Below are 26,939 nucleotides of genomic sequence, written 5' to 3' on the forward strand. Positions count from 1 at the left end.
GTAGCTTGATGACAATTTGGTGCTCACATTCATACGCAGCTCATGGCATAGCGATCAGTCTTTGGTCTCCCCTATCATTAGTGGTGTCTAGCACGGTGGTAACACGTCTGTCTCCTCTGTAATTACTGGGTTCTGGCACAGTATTACCATGCTGCTCATCTCTACGATCATCAGAATTCTGGCACAGCATTCAGCCTTTGGTCTCCTCTGGCGTTAGTGGTCTCTAGCACAGTATTAACATGCCAGTCTCCTCTGTAATTATTGGGTTATGGCACAGTATTACCATTTTGCTCATCTCTAGGATCATCAGAGTTCTGGCACAGAGTTCAGTCTTTAGTTCTCTCTGGCATTAGTGGTCTCTAGCACAGTATTAACATGCCAGTCTCCTCTGTAATTATTGGGCAATGGCACAGGATTAGCACGTTGCTCATCTCTGAGATCATCAGAGTTCTGACACAGCGTTCAGTCTTTAGTCCCCTCTGGGATTAGTAGTCTTTAGCACAGTATAAGCAGGTCAGTCTCCTTGGTAATTACTGGGTTCTAGCACAGTGTTACCACACTGTTCATCTCTGGCATCATCACAGTTCTGGCACAGAATTCAGTCTATGGAATCCTCAGGCATTAATAGTCTGTAGCACAGTATTAACACATCACTCTTCTCTGTAATTATTGGCTTCTGGCACAGTATTATCATGTTGCTCATCTCTAGGATCATCAGAGTTCTGGCACAGTGTGCAATGTTTGGACTTCTCTGGCCTTAGTAGTCTGTAGCAGAGATTAACAGATCGGTCTGCACTGTAATTATTGGGTTCTGGCACAGTTTTAGCCTGTTGTTTATCTTTGGGAACATCACAGTTCTGGCACAGCATTCAGCATTTGGTTTCCTCTGGCATAAGTGGTCTCTAGCACAGTATTAATGTGTCAGCCTCCTCTGTAATTGTTGAATTCTGGCACAGTATTACCACATTGCTCATCTCTGGGATCATCAGAGTTCTGGCACAGAGTTCAGTCTATGGAATCCTCTGGCATTAATAGTCTGTAGCACAGTATTACCACATCAGTCTTCTCTGTAATTATTGGGTTCTGGCACAGTATTACCACATTGCTCACCTCTAGGATCATGAGAGTTCTGACAGCGTTCAACCTTTAGTCTCCTCTGGGGTTGGTGGTTTCTAGTTTCTGTAGTTAATGGACTCTAGTACAGTAACAGTATCTCATTCACGTCGTGAGGTGTCAACGGTCTGGAACAGTGTTAACACAACTCTCATGTCTCTGGCTACCATTGTGCTGGCACAGCATTATTACTGTGCTCAACTCAAGGGATTTTGGGTTTTAGAAAAGAATGAAGCATCTATGTTTACCCTGGGTCTGGCACAGTATTAATTTTATATAAACATAATTATCACAACTGGCACAGTATTCAGTCTTTGGTGAGCTTTTGGGTTATTAGGCAAAGCCCAGTGGTAACGCATTGCTTTACAGTTATTGAGTCTGTGTGCATATTGTTCACTTTTGCTGCACCGTGCACTGTTAAGGCTTCTTTAATCCCTGGGACTTTCTTTTTTTCTGGCACAAGATCAACAACACATCACTTTGCACACTTTTCTGGCTCTTGGGGTTCTGGCACAGTTTTAATATCACCTTTGGGGTTGGTTGGATATGCTTGTGGCTGATAGTGCACTTCACAAAACAACACAGTATAGCATAACATAATATAACCTAACATTGCATAACATAACATAGCATAACATTACATAACATAACATAACATAACATAACATTCCATAACATAACAACATAACATAACATAGCATAACATCGCATAGCATAACATCATAACATAACAGAACATAGCATAACATAGCAAAGAATAGCATAACATAGCATAGGACACATAACATGGCATAGCATAATATAACAATATTAACACCACCATCAGTTTAGGGAAGAGTGGCGTGTTGGCACAGTAGTTACACATCACTCACCAGTGTGATCACCAAGGTTTCCGCACAATAGCAGCACCTTGCCCATCATAGGGACTATCTATGTTTTGGCATCATGTTAATGCTCCAGCATTGATGGGGTCTTTGGGTTCTGGGACAGTATTAGTGCTTTCTTTTTTCACATTTGCGTACTGTATGGGCCAGCTTCGCATGTGATGGAGTTATAGAGATAGAGCTATTTTTGAGAGCACAGTATTATCGCAGAGGATGAATAGACTCATATGGACCCTTCACTAACCTCTGGAGTTGTCTTAGAAGGAAAGTCTGTCTTGCCATTCACTGTGGCACACTTGGACAGGTACCGGTGCGCGTCCGCTGCTCTCTGCTGTGTCAGGAGCCACCGGGCGGACTCCGGGATCCACCTAAGAAGAAGAAGAGTCAGAAGAATCACAAGCGAAAGGCAAGGCAGCTTCTTTGGCTCCTTAAATCTACCAGACATTGGCTACTCCAAAGGAATTCCTAGTGCTGTTCCAGGGAAGATGACTCCTCCAAGCAAGTCTGCAGACAAAATAAATGATGCACACCAGGGATTGACTATGCAAAAAAGAAGTACAAAGAGTAAACAAAAAAATGAACTCTCCGGGCATTCATATGTGGTACACAAATACCTATGATTAGACAGGCGCATGAAGACCAGGAAATGAAACAATTTCCAGAATTGTTAGTGTAAGCTCTTTTTGCAAGGTTTTTAACTTCAGCTTTGAGTTTGAGTTTATGGGACATCTTTTCTTCAAATGTGTTTTGAGCTTGTGTTCATCCATTGTCCTACACCTGGGCTGGTGAAAACATCATGTGAGGCAGACACCTGTGATGTTTCTCCACAATGGTGTAAGGTTGACTGTTGGTGACTGAGTGTGGCAATCAGAGATAGACTGGGAAATCAGCATGGTTTGCAGTTCTTGTGGAGAACTAACACCTGAAAAAATCCCATGGTAAACTTTATTTCAATACCTACCCGGGGAAGGGCTGAGCTTCTACAACCATTGGGAAGAAGGACTGGAAGAGACTAAGGGGGTGATTCTAAGTCTGGCGGGCGGCGGAGGCCGCCCGCCAGACTTCCCCCACCAAAATACCGCTCCACGGTTGAAAGACCACTGAGGGTATTTTGGGATTTGCCCTGGGCTGGCGGGCGACCGCCAAAAGGCCGCCCGCCAGCCCAGGGCAAATCAACCTTCCCACGATGACGCCGGCTCAGAATTGAGCCGGCGTAGTGGGAAGGTGCGACGGGTGCAGTGGCATAATAAAGCTCACAATATACTCAAAACAAAAAATAAAAATAAATGTAAAAAGCACACATATTTTTGACCCTGGATTTGTATTATTCCTCCTATATCCATGGAAGACTGTATTAGTACAACACCCCAAAACATTTAACAAATTGGAAATAACATTATTTGTTTCTGATAGCATACTCATGGCAAGAGACCAATACATATATTCATAGAACAAACTGAAAAAATCCTGATGAAGTCTCAGGAATTATCAAATCAGATCTAATACAATATACTGGATAAATGTCCGGCCACATTAATATGAGGGGGGAATGCACACATTTTGTCCCACTTTGTGCATATAAACTCAATTAGAAAAAATGATCATTTTTTAATCTCACCAACAGTGTGCCATGAGTAATCTCAACAACATGCACATTATATTGGTGCATTAAAATACAGTGATAGAAACTATGGGGGTCATTCTGACCCCGGCGGTCAGAGACCGCCGGGGCCAGGGTCGGCGGGAGCACCGCCGACAGGCCGGCGGTGCCCCGCAGGGCATTCTGACCGCGGCGGTTCGGCCGCGGTCAGATGCGGAAAACCGGCGGTCTCCCGCCGGTTTTCCGCTGCCCTTGTGAATCCTCCATGGCGGCGGAGCGCGCTCCGCCGCCATGGGGATTCTGACACCCCCTACCGCCATCCTGTTCCTGGCGGGTCTCCCGCCAGGAACAGGATGGCGGTAGGGGGTGCAGCGGGGCCCCTGGGGGCCCCTGCAGTGCCCATGCCAATGGCATGGGCACTGCAGGGGCCCCCGTAAGAGGGCCCCACTTTGTATTTCAGTGTCTGCTACGCAGACACTGAAATACGCGACGGGTGCCACTGCACCCGTCGCACCTTCCCACTCCGCCGGCTCAATTCTGAGCCGGCGTCCTCGTGGGAAGGATGATTTGCCCTGGGCTGGTGGGCGGCCTTTTGGCGGTCGCCCGCCAGCCCAGGGCAAATCCCAAAATACCCTCAGCGGTCTTTCGACCGCGGAGCGGTATTTTGGTGGGGGAAGTCTGGCGGGCGGCCTCCGCCGCCCGCCAGACTTAGAATGACCCCCTATATCTTACTCTCAGAGCATAATCTTGTAAGAGAAATGAGGATACTGGATGCAGTTACAGAGAGAGGTCTGAGCTAAAAAATATAGAAAGCTCTGTCTATCTACCAATATGGATCGCCAACTCCAAGTCGCTATTCAAGCCATTGGGAGTTTTAGTTTTCAATTCAATATTATATTGTGATTCTAAGATCTGCAGTTGTTGTTCACAATCACCCTCTCTGATATGTATATTGATCCTATCAATACCACAAAAGCGTAGCTGTTCACTAGTTACATTATATTTGTAGTGGAAGTGTCTTGCCACTGGGTTGTTGTGATCTTTAAGGCACATAAGTGCTCCAGAATTCTCTTTCTCAATGGTAGCTTAGTGCTACCAACCGACCTTAGGTCAGGTCTATTGGTATATAGACAACATGCATATTGGTATAATTCACACTCATCCTGACTTGTGTAGCACTACGTTTACTGTACCAACAAGCATTACATTTTAATAAAAATGGGTGTTTAGGAAAAAAGTGAATGGCGTGCCGAATGAGGGCATTACTAATGATGCAGCTCTGTGATGTTGAATATAAATTTTTTGAAAGTCCATTAATGCCTCAATTACTTGGCTAATATAAATTAATTTCTTGATGTGCTCATTAACTGATGCAGACACGTTTCGACCTCCCAAGAGAGGTTTGGATCATGGAGGACTTCTTCAAGACTGTAGAGGTGGAAATCGGACACCGATAGGCTTTTGTCTTTATTCACAGGAATCCTCTCACAGGAAATGTGATGTAAGTTGTGTGGTCTAATAAATAAAGTCCAGGGGTGCCACCTTTTTGGGGAGTAATTTAACAATGATGGGGTCACTTCGGAGCAGCAGGTTTGGTTACAGGCATGCTAGTGGTATGCCCATCGCCTTTCGCTTGACACCTGTACCTTTGGTGCTGTTCCTTGTCATGCCTGTGTCTTGGCGCTATACTCTCATGGATCCTCAATGGCTGGGACATGCAATGATAATGTTGGTAGTGAGGTAAGGAGCCTTCAATGAAGAGAACTGCATACAAGAACGCAGCATCAGTAGAATGAATTGTCACCCCAGTTAGACCCCCCCTTCCTTTCCTCATGGACTGCTTGTGTCAGTCTGCTGCTGGGTATTCAAGGTCAGAGATTGGGTTCGCGGAGAGGCTAAGGGCCATGAATATCTCAGTCACTGAGTTGTATCATGACTTGTTCCTGGGACACTCCCTCACCTTTGCTGCAGGTCAGAAAGGTTAAGAGATGAAACAAAAGAGGTGTCTAATGGAGGGAGCTGCTGAAGCGTGACAGTGAAGGTGGGGCAGTAAACAAGAGGTCTATAAATCCCAGAATACAAAAAGGCAGACTGGTTGGGGGTGTCATGCATGCCATGTGTCCACCCAACATGTTTCATGTATACACCCTAAAGTTCCTGTGACCCTTGTCATTTCCCCCACCCCACCACTTTGATTGGGTGTCCAGGGTTCTTGATCTGTTGGGGGTCAGAATTTGTCTGGTCTGCCAGTCATGCATGTTGAATAATAGCCTCCTTTATCAGAAAGTTATTCAACATTTTAAATTGCAGACACAATAGCCTGTAAACCAGCACATGGGAGAGAGGAACAATGGAGATCCAGAAGCGAGGCTTGATCCAGCATTAACTAGTTATGCTTTAAACTAGGTCGACAAGTCTTTGCACCCAGCTAGAGGTCAAAATAATGTGGCTTCTGCAAACAAACAACATTAAATAGTTACAGTATGACCCATGTGGCCACACAAGGAAAACCTTTTTACATCTAAAGTGCTCTTTGAATTATCTTCTCCATCAGGCTGTTGCTTGAAGAGCCATGAAGCATTTTAGTGTCCATGTGTTTTACATGATCCAACTTAAACCACATCATTTCTGCTAGCCATTTATTTAGGTCAGGAGTTCAGTACAGAGATCAGGCATGTAGGAGGCTGGCCTGGCTTACAGTGGGTCCCTTGTGGTACTTACACCTTGTGACAGGTCCAGTTATCCCTTATTAGTAGATTAGAGGTGTTCTAGCAGCTTAGGCTGATAGAGGTAGTTATAGCAGAGCAGCTTAGGCTGAACTAGGAGACATGCAAAGCTCCTACTATACCACTTATATCACTTAGCACTATATCATAAGAAAACACAATACTCAGAGTTACTAAAAATAAAGGTACTTTATTTTAGTGACAATGGGGGTGATTCTAAGTCTGGCGGGCGGTGGAGGCCGCCCGCCAGACTTCCCCCACCAAAATACCGCTCCGCGGTCGAAAGACCGCTGAGGGTATTTTGGAATTTGCCCTGGGCTGGCGGGCGACCGCCAAAAGGCCGCCCGCCAGCCCAGGGCAAATCAACCTTCCCACGATGACGCCGGCTCAGAATTGAGCCGGCGTAGTGGGAAGGTGCGACGGGTGCAGTGGCACCCGTCGCGTATTTCAGTGTCTGCAAAGCAGACACTGAAATACAAAGTGGGGCCCTCTTACGGGGATCCCTGCAGTGCCCATGCCATTGGCATGGGCACTGCAGGGGCCCCCAGGGGCCCCGCGGCACCCCCTACCGCCATCCTGTTCCTGGCGGGAGACCCGCCAGGAACAGGATGGCGGTAGGGGGTGTCAGAATCCCCATGGCGGCGGAGCGCGCTCCGCCGCCATGGAGGATTCACAGGGGCAGCGGAAAACCGGCAGGAGACCGCCGGTTTTCCTTGTCTGACCGCGGCCGAACCGCCGCGGTCAGAATGCCCTGCGGGGCACCGCCGGTCTGTCGGCGGTGCTTCCGCCGACCCTGGCCCGGAGGTCTCTGACCGCCGGGGTCAGAATGACCCCCAATATGCCAAAAGTATATCAAAGGATATGCTCCCTTAGGAGGTAAGTAAAATACACAAAATATACACACAAACCAAAATCAGGTAAGCAAACAGTTAGAAAAGTAGTGTAAACACTGTAGAACACAATAGAATACAATAGGAGACAAATGGCCTAGGGGCAACATAAACCATATACTCTAAAAGTGGAATGCGAACTACAAATGGACCCCAGGTCTAGTGTAGTGTGTAGAGGGTCGCTGGGAGTGTAAGAAAACACTAAGGGTGTCCAAGATACCCCACCCCAAGACCCTGAAAAGTAGGAGTAAAGTTACCCTACCACCCCAGAAAGACAGTTAAGTCGAGATAGGGGATTTTGCTAAGACAACAACTGACTGCAAAGCACTGAAGACGGATTCCTGGACCTGAGGACCTGCAAAGGAAGGGGACCAAGTTCAAGAGTCATGCAAGTGTTCAGGGGGTGCAGGAGCCCACTAAACCCCGGATGAAGGTGCAAAAGGGCTGCCTCCGGGTGGAAGAAGCCAAAGATTCTGCAACAACGGAAGGTGCCAGGAACTTCTCCTTCAGTCAGAAGATGTCCCACGGCGTGCTGGAGGATGCAGAGTTGTTTCCACGCAAACAAGCCTGCTAGCTGCAAGAGTCATGGTTGAAGGTTTTGGGTGCTGCCAGAGCCCAGGAAGGACCAGGAGGTCGCCCCTTAGAGGAGGAGACAGAGGGGGCGCTCAGCAACATGGAGAGCCCACGCAGAAGCAGGCAGCACCTGCAGAAGCACCTGAACAGGCATTCAGAAGATCTGAGCATGACTGTCGACTCAGCACAACAAAAGGGAGTCCCACGAAGTCGGAGTCCAACTCAGCGAGTTGGGCAATGCAGGACAGAGTGCTGGGGACCTGGGCTAGGCTATGCACGAAGGAAGTCTGGCAAAAGTGCACAGAAGCCCTTGCTGCTGCAGTTCACCCAGTACACAGGATTACTGTCTGTCGTGGGGAGGCAAGGACTTACCTCCACCAAATTTGGACAGAAGGGCCACTGAACTGTCGGGGACACTTGGATCCAGCTCCTGTGTTCCTGGGACCACGCTCGTCAAGATGAGAGGGGACCCAGAGGAAAGGTGAGGCAGACGTTTGGTGCCTGCGTTGGCAGGGGGAAGATTCCTTCAACCCACGGGAGATTTCTTCTTGGCTTCCAGTGCAGGGTGAAGGCAGACAACCCCCAGAGCATGCACCACCAGGAAACAGTTGAGAAAGCTGTCAGGATGAGGCGCTACAATGTTGCTGGTAGTCTTCTTGTTACTTTGTTGCGGTTTTGCAGGCGTCCTGGAGCAGTCAGCGGTCAATCCTTGGCAGAAGTCAAAGAGGGAAGTGCAGAGGAACTCTGTTGAGCTCTTGCATTCGTTATCTGGTGAGATACCCACAGGAGAGACCCTAAATAGCTCTCAGAGGAGGATTGGCTACAGAGAAAGGTAAGCACCTATCAGGAGGGGTCTCTGACGTCACCTGCTGGCACTGGCCACTCAGAGCTGTCCATTGTGCCCTCACACCTCTGCATCCAAGATGGCAGAGGTCTGAGACACACTGGAGGAGCTCTGGGCACCTCCCCTGGGAGGTTCTGGTCAGGGGAGTGGTCACTCCCCTTTCCTTTGTCCAGTTTTGCACCAGAGCAGGGCTTGGGGGATCCCTGAACTGGTGTAGACTGGCTTATGCAAGGAGGGCACCATCTGTGCCCTTCAAAGCATTTCCAGAGGCCAGGAGAGGCTACTCCTCTCAGGCTCTGCACACCTATTTCCAAAGGGAGAGGGTGTAACACCCTGTCTCAGAGGAAATCCTTTGTTCTGCCTTCCTGGGACTGGGCTGCCCAGGCCCTGGGAGGCAGAAACCTGTCTGAGGGTTGGCAGCAGCGGTAGCTGCAGATAAAACCCCAGAAAGTTAGTTTGGCAGTACCCGGGCTCTAGGCTGGAGCCCCGGGGATGCATGGAATTGTCCCCCCAATATAGAATGGTATTGGGGGTGACAATTCCATGATCCTAGACATGTTACATGGCCATGTTCGGAGTTACCATGGTGAAGCTACATATGGGTATTGACCTATATGTAGTGCACGCGTGTAATGGTGTCCCCGCACTCACAAAGCCGGGGGAAATTGCCCTGAACCATGTGGGGTCACCTTGGCTAGTGCCAGGGTGCCCTCACACTAAGTAACTTTGCACCACCCTTCACTAAGTGAGGGTTAGACATATAGGTGACTTATAAGTTACTTAAGTGCAGTGTAAAATGGCTGTGAAATAACATGGACGTTATTTCACTGAGGCTGCAGTGGCAGTCCTGTGTAAGAATTGTCTGAGCTCCCTATGGGTGGCAAAAGAAATGCTGCAGCCCATAGGGATCTCCTGGAACCCCAATACCCTGGGTACCTAGGTATAATATACTAGGGAATTATAAGGGTGTTCCAGTGTGCCAATCAGAATTGGTGAAAATAGTCACTAGCCTGCAGCGACAATTTTAAAAGTAGAGAGAGCATAAACACTGAGATTCTGGTTAGAAGAGCCTCAGTGATACAGTTAGGCACCACACAGGGAACACATATAGGCCACAAACCTATGAGCACTGGGGTCCTGGCTAGCAGGATTCCAGTGCCACATATCAAACATACTGACGACATAGGGTTTCCACTATGAGCACTGGGGCCCTGACTAGCAGGATCCCAGTGAGACAATAAAAACACCCTGACATATACTCACAAACAGGCCAAAAGTGGGGGTAACAAGGCTAGAAAGAGGCTACCTTCCTACAGTGACGTGCTATGTTCCAGACACCTCTAGGCTGTGCAGTCGCTCCCCCCTCGCTGAACTGATTCTGAATTTATTTCCACTTCAGCTCCACCCCGAATGGACAGTAACATTGCAACAGCTCCACCAGTTAAGGGTACTCATGGACTAGATTTTCTCTGCTTCACCAGATCCTTCTGGAGCACCATATATCTGTAAAGGCCTCCAGTTGGTTCATCCTCTGCAGGTCTGTCCTCCACTCCAACTGTGCCTTTTGACCTTGATCACAGCCCAACTTCTTCCCCGGCTCTGCCGACTCTGACATCATGCACAATCCCACCCTCGGCACCATGCTCGATGCTACCTTTGGCACCACGATCAACACCACTGGCTCAAATGTCAATGCCAACACCAACATCGCTGACATCAGAAAGGCATCCAAAAGTTTCTATCAGACTCAGAGACCTACACCCTGCCGCCCAGAACTCGACAGTATGCCCACTTGAAACCCAAAACCTACACCCCACGACATGAGGTTAGGGATAATGATGAGGACAATGAAAATCCTTATGATGATGACAATATTTTTGACGTCCTCCAAGACGCCAATGGTCTGAACACTTCCCCAGACATTAGCTTCTCCTGACTGAATCCGGCTGTGACCACTAAGGAGTCTGCCTCTTTTTTAACAGTCATTCAGAGAGGGGCTGATGTGCTTGACCTTACCTTACCCACTCAAGTAGTCAAGACTAATTTTCTTATAGAAGTCCTCAACCCAGCACAGTCCAGCCAGGAACCTCTCCTTACATTTAATGATGCCCTGACCAATATTGTGGTGGGCACCTGCACAAAGCCATGATTTTGTCTTCCAGCTAACAGATAACAAGATGACACCCAGCCTGCTCCCGGAGACCAATTTTTCCTGCTCCAACACCCCACTCCAAACAGTCTACATGTTCAAGCATCCAGTATCAGTTTGAACCCCAGTGCATTAACTAACACCTCCAGGTAGGGAATGTAAGAAGGTGGAGGCCTTTGCTGAGTGGATGTTCTCCTCGGCCAGTTTCACCCCCAGGTTAGCCAATACAATATGCTTCTTGGGCAGATATTTGCATGCACTATAGTACAAAGTGGTGGATATCTTGCCAGCTGTCCAGAATGACATCCATCAAACCTTGCTGAGGCCATTATTAGACCGACAAGGAGCAGAAAAACATTTAAAAAACTCTGGTCTAGACACTACTGACTGTCTGGGTAGGACAGTCAGTACCAGCAGAATGCTTAGATTCGCTTAAGGATCTTTTCTTCAGATGCCCAGCAATCAGTAATCCCTCATGGACATGCATTTTGATGTCTCTAGGGTGTTCAGAGCGTAGGCTGTCTTGGCCCTTGAACAGTTTAAAGACAGCAAAGCTTTTGCCCTGTATCTTGGCTTAGCCCCATAAGTTCAACAGTTCCCTCAATAGAAGAGCCCTTTTCAAGTCTTTGGAAGGGGCTACCAGGGGAGGCCCAGCCATTATGTATCTCAGTAAGAAACGTCCCAAAATTTTGGGGGATCAGGCGACAGCACACAGACCCCAAGGTCAACTAGCTACCCAAGTTCCAACCCCTCCATCCACAGCCACAGCAAAGCCTCTTTAACTTGTCCTCAGTGCCCCCAATCACCCGATAGGTCACATCACCTCTCTCCTCCCCAAGTGGAGTAGCTTCCCCTCCAATCAATGTCTGCTCCAGATCATCTAACACAGTTCTCCCTACCCTTCTTCTTTATCTATCTTTATGCTATTCACATAAAACACCTATCCACAGTCCGTGGAGAGGTTCATGCTCTCTTGGCCAAGGGAGCAGTAGAGAGAGTGCCAGCATCAGAGATCGGGACTAGTTGCTACTCCCATTATTTTCTGGTGCTGAAAAGAGACGGATGCCGTTGCCCTATCATCCATCTATGCAATCTGAAGTTCTTCCTCCAGAAGGACAAGTTCAAGATGCTCACCCTGGCCCACATTCTGTCATGGATCCAGGAGACTGGATAGTAGTGTTGGACTATTTTCACATCCCCCTCCTGCAGTAATAATCATTACCTGTGGTTTCAGGTAGGCCAAGAGCACTTTCAGTTTCCTCTGCTTCCCTTTGTCCTTACCAGTGCACCTTTGGCGTTCACAAAAGTGATGGTGGTTTTTAGACCTGGCATCCCTGGCATGGTTTCCCCTGTCTTTTTGCCTCTGCTTCCCATGCTTTCACTGTGTGTTGACCTTTGTGTTTGCTATTTTTGGTACTCTGGGCACTTTACCACTACTGCCCAGTGCTAACATGCAAGTGCTCCTGTGTAAACTGTATGTCTAATTGGCTTTTCCATGATTGGCATATTTGATTTACTAGTAAGTCCCTAGTACAGTGCACTAGAGGTGCCTAGGGTCTGTAAACCAAATGCTTCTAGTGGACCTGCAGCACTGGTTGTGCCACCCACATTACAGGGAGTGCAGAATTATTAGGCAAATGAGTATTTTGACCACATCATCCTCTTTATGCATGTTGTCTTACTCCAAGCTGTATAGGCTCGAAAGCCTACTACCAATTAAGCATATTAGGTGATGTGCATCTCTGTAATGAGAAGGGCTGTGGTCTAATGACATCAACACCCTATATCAGGTGTGCATAATTATTAGGCAACTTCCTTTCCTTTCGCAAAATGGGTCAAAAGAAGGACTTGACAGGCTCAGAAAAGTAAAAAATAGTGAGATATCTTGCAGAGGGATGCAGCACTCTTAAAATTGCAAAGCTTCTGAAGCGTGATCATCGAACAATCAAGCGTTTCATTCAAAATAGTCAACAGGGTCGCAAGAAGCGTGTGGAAAAACCAAGGCGCAAAATAACTGCCCATGAACTGAGAAAAGTCAAGCGTGCAGCTGCCACGATGCCACTTGCCACCAGTTTGGCCATATTTCAGAGCTGCAACATCACTGGAGTGGCCAAAAGCACAAGGTGTGCAATACTCAGAGACATGGCCAAGGTAAGAAAGGCTGAAAGACGACCACCACTGAACAAGACACACAAGCTGAAACGTCAAGACTGGGCCAAGAAATATCTCAAGACTGATTTTTCTAAGGTTTTATGGACTGATGAAATGAGAGTGAGTCTTGATGGGCCAGATAGATGGGCCCGTGGCTGGATTGGTAAAGGGCAGAGAGCTCCAGTCCGACTCAGACGCCAGCAAGGTGGAGGTGGAGTACTGGTTTGGGCTGGTATCATCAAAGATGAGCTTGTGGGGCCTTTTCGGGTTGAGGATGGAGTCAAGCTCAACTCCCAGTCCTACTGCCAGTTCCTGGAAGACACCTTCTTCAAGCAGTGGTACAGGAAGAAGTCTGCATCCTTCAAGAAAAACATGATTTTCATGCAGGACAATGCTCCATCACACGCGTCCAAGTACTCCACAGCGTGGCTGGCAAGAAAGGGTATAAAATAAGGAAATCTAATGACATGGCCTCCTTGTTCACCTGATCTGAACCCCATTGAGAACCTGTGGTCCATCATCAAATGTGAGATTTACAAGGAGGGAAAACAGTACACCTCTCTGGACAGTGTCTGGGAGGCTGTGGTTGCTGCTGCACGCAATGTTGATGGTGAACAGATCAAAACACTGACAGAATCCGTGGATGGCAGGCTTTTGAGTGTCCTTGCAAAGGTAGGTGGCTATATTGGTCACTGATTTGTTTTTGTTTTGTTTTTGAATGTCAGAAATGTATATTTGTGAATGTTGAGATGTTATATTGGTTTCACTGGTAATAATAAATAATTGAAATGGGTATATATTTTTTTTTGTTGAGTTGCCTAATAATTATGCACAGTAATAGTCACCTGCACACACAGATATCCCCCTAACATAGCTAAAACTAAAAACAAACTAAAAACTACTTCCAAAAATATTCAGCTTTGATATTAATGAGTTTTTTGGGTTCATTGAGAACATGGTTGTTGTTCAATAATAAAATTAATCCTCAAAAATACAACTTGCCTAATAATTCTGCACTCCCTGTAGTTGCCCTGTAAACATGGCTCTGACCTGCCATCGCAGTGTCTTAGAGTGAAGTTTTAAACTGCCAATTTGACCTGACAAGTGCACCCACTTGCCAGGCCCAAATCTTCCCTTTTAATACATGTAAGGCACCTCCTAAGGTAGGCCCTAGGTAGCCCCATGGGAAGGGTGCAGTGTATGTTAAAGGTAGAACATGTACTGATATGTTTTACATGTCCTGATAGTGCAATACTGCAAATTTGAATTTCACTGTTGCAAGGTCTATCCCTCTCATAGGTTAACATGGGGGCTGCCTTTAAATATATTTTAAGTGCAGTTTCCCTTTGGGAGCGGATGAAGATATGGGGTTTGAGGTCTCAGAAGTCACAATTTAAAAATACATCTTCTGGTAAAGTTAGTTTTTAGATTGTCAGTTTGAAAATGGCTCTTTTAGAAAGTGGGCATTTTCTTGCTTAAATCATCCTGTCGCTCTGCCTGCTTGTGTATTCTCTGTCTGGGTCACACTGATGATTGGGCTGTTTTTGAAGCTCCACTAGACAGTGACACAGAGGGAGCTGGGATGTAGCCTACACATCCTGATGGATCATCTGGGCTAGAGTGGAGGGAGGAGCTGACACTTACACCAGAATTGGCTGTGCCTGCCATCACAAAATGCAGTCTCTAACCCCCTGGTGTGTGTCTGAAGGCAGGTCTGGGCAAGGCAGGATCTTGTGAACAACAGAGACTTTCCTTTGAAGTTTGCCAACCTCAAAGGCAGAAAGGGGTATAAGTAGTGGACCCCAAGCCCCAGATTTTTTTAGATTACTTCTGGACTCAAGAAGTACCTCTGCAAAGGAGAAGAGCTGAAAAGCTGGAGGAGTACTGCCTCTTTGCCTGTGACTGTGCTTTGGTGGGTTGGTCTGCAGTTGCTACTTCTGTCTGAAAGAGGACAAAGACTGGACTTTGTGGTATATTCCTACTTTCAAAGTGTCTCCAAGAGCTTGGACTGAGATTGCCTCCTGTTTTGAAGTCTCAGGGTCATAAAGGCTTCCTCTGCCATCACCTGGACTCCCTGCTGAGACACCTACCCTGCCAAGTAGTGCCCACTCCAGTCCCCAGGCCCTTGAAATATGAAGCTGGTGGAACCAAGATGGAAATCCACGTACAGGAGCCGTGCAGATAAGAATTTGACGCACTACCTGGAACGCAGCTGTAAAAACGACACACCACCTGCACTGCAGTGGAGAAATTGATGCACTACCTGCATCAAGGCTGGGAAATCACTGCGTCACCTGCATTGCGGCTGGAGAAACGACACAACACCCGCTTGTGGCTGCTGAAATTGACGTAAGCCCCACATAGCGTGGTACCTCATCATTGAGCACCCAGATTTCGCACACATCTTTGCTGGCCGTCAAAATCGACGTGAACCTGCTCCGATCCGAGGTGCTTGTCCAGAAATTGATGCATTACTCTGTTGCGGGAGAGAAAAACTATGCATCGCCTAACTGACTGGAGAAGAAATGACGCACACCCTCGCTTGCGAATAAGGAATCGACGTTTCACTGACTTTTCCGACACACGCTTGCCCTTGCGGCTTCATTTTTTACGTAAACCAGGTACTTTGTGTATTATCAATGCATCCATTGTTTTCTATGGAGTAAGACTCTTTTTAATTTAAAAATTTATAACTTGTGTACGTTGGATTTTTGTCATTTTTGTCTTGTTTAATTTAGATGAATATTGGCTAATTCTCTAAACTGGTGTGCTGTCTATTTTGTAGTGTTTTCACTGCATTACTGTGTGTTTTGGTACACATACATTACACATTGGCTTTGAGATAAACCTGACTGCTTGTGCCAAGCTACCAAGGGGGAGAGCAGGGGTTATCTTAAGTGTGTATCTCCATTACCTGACCAGAGTGAGGGTTCCTGCTTGAACAGAGTGCAAACTGACTCTCAACAAGAGTCCCCATTTCTAACAGTGGTACATTGTAGTGCATCTGCGCTGGTTGGGATTACAGGACGCCCCATACCCTGACTACTGGCTACTGAAGGCTTGTTCCCTTCAAGCAGAAGTAATCCACCTCCAGATGACACCTGACCTGTTGAACATCCCTGGGATTTTCCATCAATGTGTTGAGTCATAACTGAGTCTTTCACAACTGCTCCTTTTTCATTTGGAACACCCTGGATACCCCACGTCAACAAGTCAAAGTTATGTGGGCTGTGATCCCAATGTTCAACCCTTGACCTGGGTCTGAGTGACAGTGGCTCTGAGCCTCTTGGCATCCTGCATTCTAGTTGTAGACCATGTCAGGGGCTATTTTTGAGTACTGCAGCAGGATCTTGCAGACAAAAATGACAGTCCTGCCCAAGGTATTCAAGCTCTTCCACATAGGACAATCTATCCATTTGTCTCTATAGAGGAAGAGTGCCTTCACCTCCTTGACCCTAAGAGGGCCCTCAGCATCGATGTTGATAGGGCTGCAGATTATCAATAGGATGACCAACTTTTTGGTGGTGTGTCTAGGGCTAATGAAGGCAAAGGAGTGCAAAAACGAACCATCTCCTGATGAACTGACTTATGCATCAAGATCTGCTATGGGCTCACCAGAAAGCAACCCCCAAAAGAAATATGCACTCATCACACCAGCGCAAAGGTGGCCACCAGTGCGCTGGCAAGTGGTGTGTCAGCCGTGGTCATTTGCCATGGTGCTACCTGGGTGATCTGCCACATGCTCACAAAACACTACTGACTGGACAGCCAGATCTGATGGTACAGGCACTTTGCCAGATCTGTCTCTCATTATTTTCCTCGTCTGAGCCACTCCACCCACCCACCACCCCTGGGGGAGGTGTACTGCTTTGGTATCTATTCACAAGGTGAGGAATCTGCAGTTAGAGCTTCTATCAGAAGAGCAAGTGACTTACTTTTGATAAGACGTTTCTGGTAGAGACTCTATTTAACAGCAGATTCCTCACTGACCCATCCTCCTCCCCGTTCTGTGGAATGAACTCATACAGTCCATTAATGAGATCCCATTGTGAAAGTTTTCTGATTACAGTGTCTCTGCAACCATAGACACAGACAGAGATCAGAAAGAAACTGACAGCTCATTGAGGTGGTGCATATATTGTGACAGGACGGACCTGATACAGAGCCACACAATGCCACCTATAAACGCATGAAGGAGTTGCTACAAACCTTTCGTGGTCCAGTCTGGAGCCTGGGAAAATTCACAAGGCAAAAAATCTACCGTTAACTAGTCTCTACCAGTAAAGGTACCAAAGGTAAGCAACTTGTTCCTCAAGTAACTCTGACTCAGAGATTATATAAAAGTGCGACCAGAACAACTGGACTTCACAGTCAGCATGCAGTCATCCTTGAAGAGGATTTTAGTAGAGGTGATTGCTCACTAGACCTTACTTTCTCTACAAAGGAGATAGCATTTTCTTGCATCTTGATGCTGGTGTGAAGACTGTACTGGGGAAGGGTCGGGTTTGATTGTTTGATGTCAAAAATTAGCTGTGAGCAATTTTTCATAGCAACAAGTTTGGATTTAATGTGGCTCGATCTAGCAGTAAAGATACTCAATTTGTAGTTCCTATTGGCATCTTCAAGAACAGTAAAATTTGAGTGTGAGGGTAACTGTCTCCAGATTTTCTTAAGGTGCCTGACATTAATTCTTTCTGTAAACAGATGCAGATAGATGCCATGCCAAGTGCAATGCATCATATGATGTACCGAAAACAAATTCAGGTTATAGACCTGTGCAATTACAAAAGATTGGTATTCAGAAAAATGTATGAGTATAAGCCCACAAAAGAAGCATACCAGAGTCCCACACTTGACTCTAACCATGCTCCAGTCATAAGTTCTTCATAACCCCTTCCTCTACGACGTGTGAAGCTCTCACAAGCACAGACATGCCAAATACTCATGATAACACTACTGTAGTCTGATGTTCGCACTGAGGACCACAGGCTGCGGATAGGGAGCAAGGTCTTAGCTATCAGTAGTGTAGCAGGTGCAGCATGTGCAGTGGCACTAGGACCAAGGAGTATTAGAAGCCCAAAGTATCTGCATATGACTGTCCAGCCAGTGGAAGGAGTTATCCATCTACCTTGCTTGCATAATAGCCCATAGTATAGATGTGTCATCATGTCTTATTGATTGAGGAAACAAAACAGAGGCCCTGATTTAGATCTTGGTGGATGGAATACTCTGTTACAAACGTGACAGATATTCCGTCTGCCATATTACGATCTCCATAGGACATAGTGGGATTGTAATACAGCGGACAGGATACCCGGCACCTTTGTGACTGAGTATTCCCCTCCACCAAGATCTAAATCAGGCTCAGAGTCTTCACAAGTTACAAAGTGAGTGTATGTAGACAGATGCCTCATTTCAATGGCAGTGTACTCTTAAGTGGGCCACTCACCATCTCCTCGAGGCTGGCAGTCACTCGTGTGAAGCATGGCTCAAGGTTTTTTCATAGTCCAATGCATGACGTCAAACCACCAAGATGCCAGAGTTAGCAGAAGTGACATCATACACCTGTATGGTGTTTGTGCCATCAAAAGACTGCAGGCATTTTATAAAGTAATCAAAACATAATTTCAACTTAGTCTTTGAGGGTCCTTTTCTGGGTTTTCGTGCCCTGCAAATAGATATTATAGGTAATTACTGAAACCACACCTGTTCAAAGGAGACCTCAGCACCCCAACACGATAGCCATTGTTACAAACCCTCTCTCCACTTTGAGATCAGCTTTTGCACAGTGTACCCTGAGTACAGGCCTTTAGCTGTACCCTACATGCTTAGTGTTACCCCTGGTGCCACACACATGTAAGGCGTGGCTCTCCTTCAATCTGTACCCATCCTCAGCTGTCCCCTCCATGCTATTTTCCCCTGGGCGCAACACACCAGTGAGGCTTGGCTCCCATCCAACTAGTACACACCTTCAGATGTCCTCCCCCTGGTGCCTATCTCCCCGCCCCACCCCCGGTGCCACACATCAGTGACACCACGCTGGTTCCCCTCTAACCAGTACACATCTTCAGCTGTTCTCTTCCTGGTGTGTCTTCCCCTTAGTGCCACACACGAGTGAGGAATGGCCCCCTCCAAGCAGCACACACCTGCAGCTGTCTCCTCACTGGGGTATATATTTACCTCTGTGCCACACACCAGTAAGGCCTAGCTCTCCTCCAAGCAGTATACACCTTCAGCTGTCCCCTCCCTGGTGTATATTTCCCTGGTGCCACAGACCAGTAAGGCCTGGCTTCTCTCCAACTAGTACACACCTTCAGCTGTCCCCTCCCTGGTGCCACACACCAGGGATGGCTGTCTCCCCTCCAACCAGTACATACCTTCAGCTGTCACCTCCCTGGTGTGTATTCCCCTTGGTGCCACACACCAGTGAGGCCTGCCTCCTCTTCAGTCAGCACCCACCTTCAGTTGTCCCGTCCATGGTCTATATTCCCCTTGGTGACACACACCGGTGAGGCCTGGATCCCTTTCAACAGTCACACCTTCAGCTGTCCCCTCCATGGTGTATATTTTCCTTGGTGGCACACAGCATTGAGGCCTGGCTCCCCTTCGATCAGTACACACCTTCAGTTGTCCCCTCCCTGGTGTGTATTCTTCTTGGTGCCTCATACCAGTGAGGCCTGGCTCCCTTCAAACCTGTACACACATTCAGCTGGCCCCTCCCTTGGTGTCACACACCGTTGAGGCCTGGCTCCTCTCCTACCAATACACACCTTCACCTGTCCCCTCCCTGGTGTGTATTCCCCTTCGTGCCACACACCTGTGAGGTCTGGCTCCCCTCCAATTAGCACCCACTTTCAGGTGTTCCGTCCCTGCTGTGTATTCCCCTTGTGGCCTTGCTCCCTTACAGTCAGTGCCACACATCAGTGAGGCCTGGCTCCCCTAAAATTAGTACACATATTCAGCTGTCCAGCCCCTTGGTGCCATACACCAGTAAGGCCAGGTTCCTCTCTTACCAGTACACAACTTCAGCTGTCCCCTCCCTGGTGTGTATTCCCCTTGGTGCTACACACCAGTGAGTCCTGGCTCCCCTCCAATCAGCAGCCACTTTCAGCTGTTCCCTCCTTGTTGTTTATTCCCCTTGGTGCCACACACCAGCGAGGCCTGGCTTCCCTGCAATTACTGGCACACACAAGTGAGGCCTGGCTCCTCTCCAACTAGTGCACACCTTAAGCTGTCCCCTCCTTGGTGTATATTCCCTGGGTGCCACACACCAGTGAGGCCTGTCTCCCCTCCAATCAGCACCCAATTTCAGCTGGTCCCTCCCTGGTGTGTATTCCTGTTAGTGCCACATACCAGTGAGACCTGGCTCTCCTTCCGTCAGTACACACATTGAGTTGTCTCCACCCTGGTGTATATTCCGGGAAGCGGTCTTAACCACGACTCCCTAACAAAGAAGTCGTGGACAACGAAAGCGGAACAACGCTTTTGTTAACCACAACTTCCTTGTTTGGTGCCTTAACCATGCTTGTGCTGAACCACGCACATGCGTAGTTAAGGCACAGAAGAAGGGAGTCGGCTGAGGAGGACGACGTGATCAGGTAAGTGGGGCTGTTTTAGGGGTGGGGGGTTGGGGTATTTTTAGTTTTAGGGGGTGGGAGGTCGGGGTGGTTTAGGGGCAGGGGAAGGGGGGGTCGGGGTATTTTTAGTTTTGGGGCGGTTTAGGTTTAGGGGCGTGGGAGGGGGTCGGGGTATTTTTAGTTTTAGGGGTGGGGGTCGGGGTGGTTTAGGGGCAGGGGTTGGGCATTTTTAGGTTTAGGGGTGGGTATTTTTAGTTTAAGGGGCGGGGGTCGGGGTATTTTAATTTTTGGGGGTGGGGGCTTGTGGTGGTTTAGGTTTTAGGGGCGGGGTGGGGGTTCTGGTGATTTTAGGTTTTATGGGTGGGGTGGGGGTCGCGGTAATTTTAGGTGCAGGGTGGGGGTTGGGGTGGTTTTAGGTTTTAGGAGCAGGGGTGGGGGGTTGGGTTAGTTTTAGGTTTTTGGGGCAGGGTGGGGGGTTGCACTAATTTTAGGGGTGGGGGTTGGGGTGGTTTTAGGTTTAAGGGTCGGTGGTGGGGGTTGGGGTGGTTTTAGGTTTTCGGGGTGGGGTCGGGAGTCGGGGTAATTTTAGGGGCGGGGTGGGGGGTTGGGGTGGTTTCAGGTTTTTGGGGCAGGGGTGGGGGTTGGGGCAGTTTTAGGTTTTAGGGGCGGGGTGGGCGGTTGGGGTGGTTTTAGGTTTTAGGGGTGGGTGGGGGTCATGGTAATTTTAGGGGCGGGGTGGGGGGTCGCAGTGGTTTTAGGTTTTAGGGGTGGGGTGGGTGGGTTGCAGTAATTTTTAGGGTTGGGGGGCCAGGGAGGACGCATGATGGAACCATGCATGCCGTTCATTTATGCCTTTACCAGGAATGCCTTTACAACAAAAAATCATTGTTAAGGAATTAGTGGTAAAGGCATTAGTGGTAACAACGCGGTCGTTGTTCCGACCGTGTTGTTCAGGCATGCGTTGTTCGAGCATGCATTGTTCTGACATACATTTGTATATTCCCCTTGGTGACACAAACCAGTGAGGCCTGGCTCCTCTCCAACCAGTACACACCTTCAGCTGTCCCGTCCCTGGTGTATATTCCCCTTGGTGCCACACACCAGTGAGGCCTAGCTCCTCTCCAACCAGTACACACCATCAGCTATGCCGTCCCTGGTGTATATCCCCCTAGTGCCACACAACAGGGAGGCCTGGCTTCCCTTTAATCAGTGCCACACACCAGTGAGGTCTCCCCACCCTACAATTAATACACATGTTCAGCTGTCCACTCCTTGGTGCCATACACCAGTAAGGCCTGGCTCCCACTTTCAGCTGTTCCCTCTGTGGTGTTTATTCCCCTTGGTGCCACACACCTGTAAGGCCTGGCTTCCCTATAATTAGTGGCACACACTAGGGAGGCCTGTGTTCTCTACAATTAGTACACATACTCAGCTGTCCCCTCCCATGGTGCCACAAATCAGTGAGGCCTGGGTCCTCTCCAACCAGTACACACCATCAGCTGTGCCCTTCTTGGTGTAAATTCCCTTGGTGCCACACACCAGTGAGGCCTAGCTCCCCTCCAATCAGCACCCAATTTCAGCTGTTCCCTCCCTGGTGTGTATTCCCCTAGGTGCCACACACCAGTAAGGCCTAGCTCCCCTACAATCCGTGCCTCACACCAGTGAGGCCTGGCTCCCTACAATTAACACATATATTCAGCTGTCTCCTCCCTTGGTGCCACACACCAATGAAGCCTGGCTTCTCTCCTACCAGTACACACCTTCAGCTGTCCACTCCCTGGTGTGAATCCCCCTTGGTGTCACACACCAGTGCAGTCTGACTCTCCACCAATCAGCACCCACTTTCAGCTGTTCCCTCCCTGGTGTGTATTCTCCTTCGTGCCACACACCAGTGAGGCCTGGCTCCCTTACAATCAGTGCCAGACACCAGTGAGGCATGGCTCCCCTACAATTAGTACACATATTCAGCTGCCCTCTCCCTTGGTGCTACACACCAGTGAGGTCTGACTCCTCTCCTACCAGTACACATCTTCAGCTGTCCCCTCTCTGGTGTGCATTCCCCTTGGTTCCACACACCAGTGAGGCCTGGTTCCCCTCCAATCTGCACCCACTTTCAGCTGATCCCTCCCTGGTGTGTATTCCCCTTGGTGCCACATAGCAGTGAAGCCTGTCTCTGCTTCTGTCAGTACACACCTTCAGTTGTCTTCACCCTGGTGTATATTCCCCTTGGTGCCACACACCAGTGAGGCCTAGCTTCTCTCCAACTAGTACACACCTTCAGCTGTCCCCTCCTTGGTGTATATCCCCTTGTTGCCACACACCAGGGAGGCCTGCCTCCTCTTTAATCAGTGCCACACACCAGTGAGGTCTGCCCAACCTACAAATAGTACACATGTTCAGCTGTCCACTCCCTTAGTGCCATTCACCAGTAAGGCCTGTAAGGCCAGTAAGGCCCACTTTCAGCTGTTCCCTCCGTGGTGTTTATTTCCCTTGGTGCCACACACCTGAAAGGCCTAGCTTCCCTATAATTAGTGGCACACACTAGTGAGGCCTGGCTTCCCTACAATTTGTACACATACTCAGCTGCCCCTTCCTTGGTGCCACAAATCAGTGAGCCCTGGCTCCTCTCCAACCAGTACACACCTTCAGCTGTCCCCTCCTTGGGGTAAATTCCCTAGGTACCACACACCAGTGAGCCCGACTCCCCTCCAATCAGCACCCATTTTTAGCTGTTCCCTCCCTGGTGTGTATTCCCCTAGGTGCCACACACCAGTGAGGCCTGGCTCCCTACAATTAATACATATATTCAGCTGTCTCCCCCATTGGTGCCACACACCAGTGAGGCCTGGCTTCTCTCCTACCAGTACACACCTTCAGCTGTCCGCTCCCTGGTGTGAATTCCCCTTGGTGTCACACACCAGTGCAGTCTGACTCTCCTCCAATCAGCTCCCACTTTCAGCTGTTCCCTCCCTGGTGTGTATTCCCCTAGGTGCCACACACCAGAGAGTCATAGCTCCCCTCCAATCAGCACCCACTTTCAGTTGTTCCCTTCCTGGTGTGTATTCCCCTTGGTGCCACACATCAATGATCCTGTGTCCCCCACAATCAGTGCCACACACCTGTGAGGCCTGGCTCCCCTACAATTAGTACACATATTCAACTGTCCCCTCCCTTGGTGCCACACACCAGTGAGGTCTGACTCCTCTCCTACCAGTACACATCTTCAGCTGTCCTCTCTCTGGTGTGTATTCCCCATGGTGCCACACACCAATGAGGCCTGGTTCCCCTCCAATCTGCACCAACTTACAGCTGTTCCCTCCCTGGTGTGTATTCCCTTAGGTGCCACACACCAGAGAGTCATAGCTCCCCTCCAATCAGCAGCCACTTTCAGTTGTTCCCTTCCTGGTGTGTATTCCCCTTGGTGCCACACATCAATGATCCTGTGTCCCCCACAATCAGTGCCACACACCTGTGAGGCCTGGCTCCTCTTCAGTCAGCACCCACTTTCAGCTGTGAGGCTTGGTTGTCCTTCAATCCGTACACACTTTCAGCTCTCCCCTCCGTGGTGCATATTCCCCTTGGTGCCACACACCAGTGAGGCCTAGCTCCCCTCTGATCAGCACCCACACACTTACCACCAGAAGATGATTGCCAGGACGCAGGGTGAGGATGCGGCCAGCAAGAGCCAGCGCCAGTCCCGGATCAGAAATGCCAGGAGTGCCAAGCTCATGTTGCCCACGGTCCAGGGTATGCTGCTGATGGTGCCACAGAAGGTACGGTGCTTCACGTCTGTCCACTCCACCACTGCAAGGAAAAGAGGTGGAGTGAGGGCAACCCTCTGGCTCCGAGCACAGTGGCAAAAATATGTGCAGGTTACAATAACAGTAACTTTATAAAGCACATTCTACCACACTCCTGCCATTTCTAGGCGCTGTAACTAACAAATGCTACATTCAATTGGCACTAGAAAGATTCCTACAGGAGTTACAATAGGTTGCATTGTTTTATTGAAAAATACCAACTCTTACACTACCTAAGAAATGAGCATAGAACAGGATGAAGTGTAGTAAATATTTATTGGGACTTGCTTACGTACATAAATATTGAGGAGCTCCACATTCAGCACTTTGAATGCATTGTAACAGAAGTCAGGCCAATACAACATGGCACCTGTCACCTACAATGGGACCTGCTGCAGTCCTAGCAGCGAACATGGTGCCCATCACCTACAATGGGACCTGCTGGAGTCCTGGGAACAGAACATGGCGTCCATCACCTACAACGTGACCTGCTGCAGTCCGAGCTGCAGAACATGGTGCCCATAAACTACAATGGGAACTGCTGCAGTCCTGACCAGCAGAACATGGTACCCATAAGCTACAATAGGACCTGTTGGAGTCCTGACCAGCAGAACATAGTGCCCATCACCTACAATGTGACCTGCTGAAGTCCTGACCAGCAGAACATGGTGCCCATCACCTAGAATGGGACCTGCTGAAGTCCTGACCAGCAGAACATGGCGCCCATCATCTACAATTTGACCTGCTGCAGTCCTGACCAGCAGAAGATGGTGCCCATCACCTACGATGGGATCTGCTGCACTCCTGGTCATCAGAACATGACACCCATCACCTACAGTGGGACCTGCTGCAGTCCTGACTAGCAGAACATGGTGCTCATCACCTACAATGTGATCTGCTGGATTCCTGGCAGCAGAACAAGGTGCTTATCACCTACAATGTGACCTGCTGTAGTCCTGACCAGCAGAACATGGTGCCCATCACCTACGAAGGGACCTACTGCAATCCTGGTCATCAGAACATGGATCCCATCACCTACAATGTGACCTACTGGAGTCCTAGCAGCAGAACAGGGTGCCCATCACATACAAAGCCACCTGCTAGAGTTCTGATCAGCAGAACATGGTGCCTGTCACCTACACTGTGACCTGCTGAAGTCCAGACCAGCAGAACATGGCGCCCATCACCTACAATGGGACCTGCTGGAGTTCTGGCAGCAGAACATGGCACCTATCAGCTACAATGGGACCTGCTGGAGTCCTGACCAGCAGAACATGGTGACCATCACCTACGAAGGGACCTACTGCAATCCTGGTCATCAGAACATGGATCCCATCACCTACAATGTGACCTACTGGAGTCCTAGCAGTAGAACAGGGTGCCCATCACATACAAAGCCACCTGCTAGAGTTCTGATCAGCAGAACATGGTGCCTGTCACCTACACTGTGACCTGCTGAAGTCCAGACCAGCAGAACATGGCGCCCATCACCTACAATGGGACCTGCTGGAGTTCTGGCAGCAGAACATGGCACCTATCAGCTACAATGGGACCTGCTGGAGTCCTGACCAGCAAAACATGGTGCTTGTCACCTACAAAGATACCTGCTGGAGTCCTGGCAGCAGAACATGGTGCCCATCACCTACAATGCGACCTGCTGGAGTCCTGACCAGCAGAACAGGGCGCACATCACCAACACTGTGACCTGCTGAAGTCCTGACCAGCAGAACAGGGCGCACATCACCTACACTGTGACCTGCTGAATTCCTGACCAACAGAACATGGTGCTCATCACCTACAATGGGACCTGCTGGAGTCCTGGCAGCAGAACATGGTGCCTATCACCTACAATGTGACCTGCTGGAGTCCTGACCAGCAGAACAGGGTGCACATCACCTACACTGGGACCTACTGGAGTCCTGACCAGCAGAACAGGGCGCACATTACCTACACTGTGACCTGCTGAAGTCCTGACCAGCAGAACATGGTGCTCATCACCTACAATGGGACCTGCTGGAGTCCTGGCAGCAGAACATGGCACCCATCACCTACAATGGGACTTGCTAAAGTCCTGGCCAGCAGAACATGGCGGTCATCATCTACAATGGGACCTGCTGCAGTTCTGACCTGCAGAACATGGTGCCCATCACCTACACTGTGTCCTGCTGAAGTCCTGACCAGCAGAACATGGTGCCCATCACCTACAATGGGACCTGCTGGAGTCCTGGCAGCAGAACATGGCACCTATCAGCTACAATGGGACCTGATGGAGTCCTGACCAGCAGAACATGGTGCTTGTCACCTACAATGTGACCTGCTGGAGTCCTGACCAGCAGAACATGGTGCTCATCACCTACAATGGGACCTGCTGGAGTCCTGGCCATAGAACATGGCACCCATCACCTACAATGGGACTTGCTAAAGTCCTGGCCAGCAGAACATGGCGGTCATCATCTACAATGGGACCTGCTGCAGTTCTGACCAGCAGAACATGGAGCCAATCACCTTCAATGTGACCTACTGCAGTCCTGACCAGCAGAACATTAAATCCATCACCTACAATGGGACCTGCTACAATCCTGACAGCAGACCATGGCACCCATCACCTACAGTGGGATCTGTTGCAGTCCTG

At 48.9% G+C, this 26,939-nt stretch overlaps 1 protein-coding gene across 2 annotated transcripts in view; it reads right to left on the minus strand.

Moving 5' to 3' along the window:
- LOC138296894 (solute carrier family 22 member 7-like) overlaps positions 1-26,939 on the minus strand; it is a 259,538-nt gene that overhangs the window by 61,328 nt on the left and 171,271 nt on the right. For both annotated transcript variants that reach the window (XM_069236390.1, XM_069236389.1), the window contains exons 4-5: positions 24,143-24,311; positions 2,242-2,365 (exon numbers count right to left, since the gene is read on the minus strand). In XM_069236390.1, coding sequence (XP_069092491.1) covers positions 2,242-2,365; positions 24,143-24,311 — 293 coding nt within the window. The remainder of the gene's footprint in view (positions 1-2,241; positions 2,366-24,142; positions 24,312-26,939) is intronic.

This window comes from Pleurodeles waltl, chromosome 5, assembly GCF_031143425.1.
Source record: "Pleurodeles waltl isolate 20211129_DDA chromosome 5, aPleWal1.hap1.20221129, whole genome shotgun sequence".
Lineage (NCBI taxonomy): Eukaryota > Metazoa > Chordata > Amphibia > Caudata > Salamandridae > Pleurodeles > Pleurodeles waltl.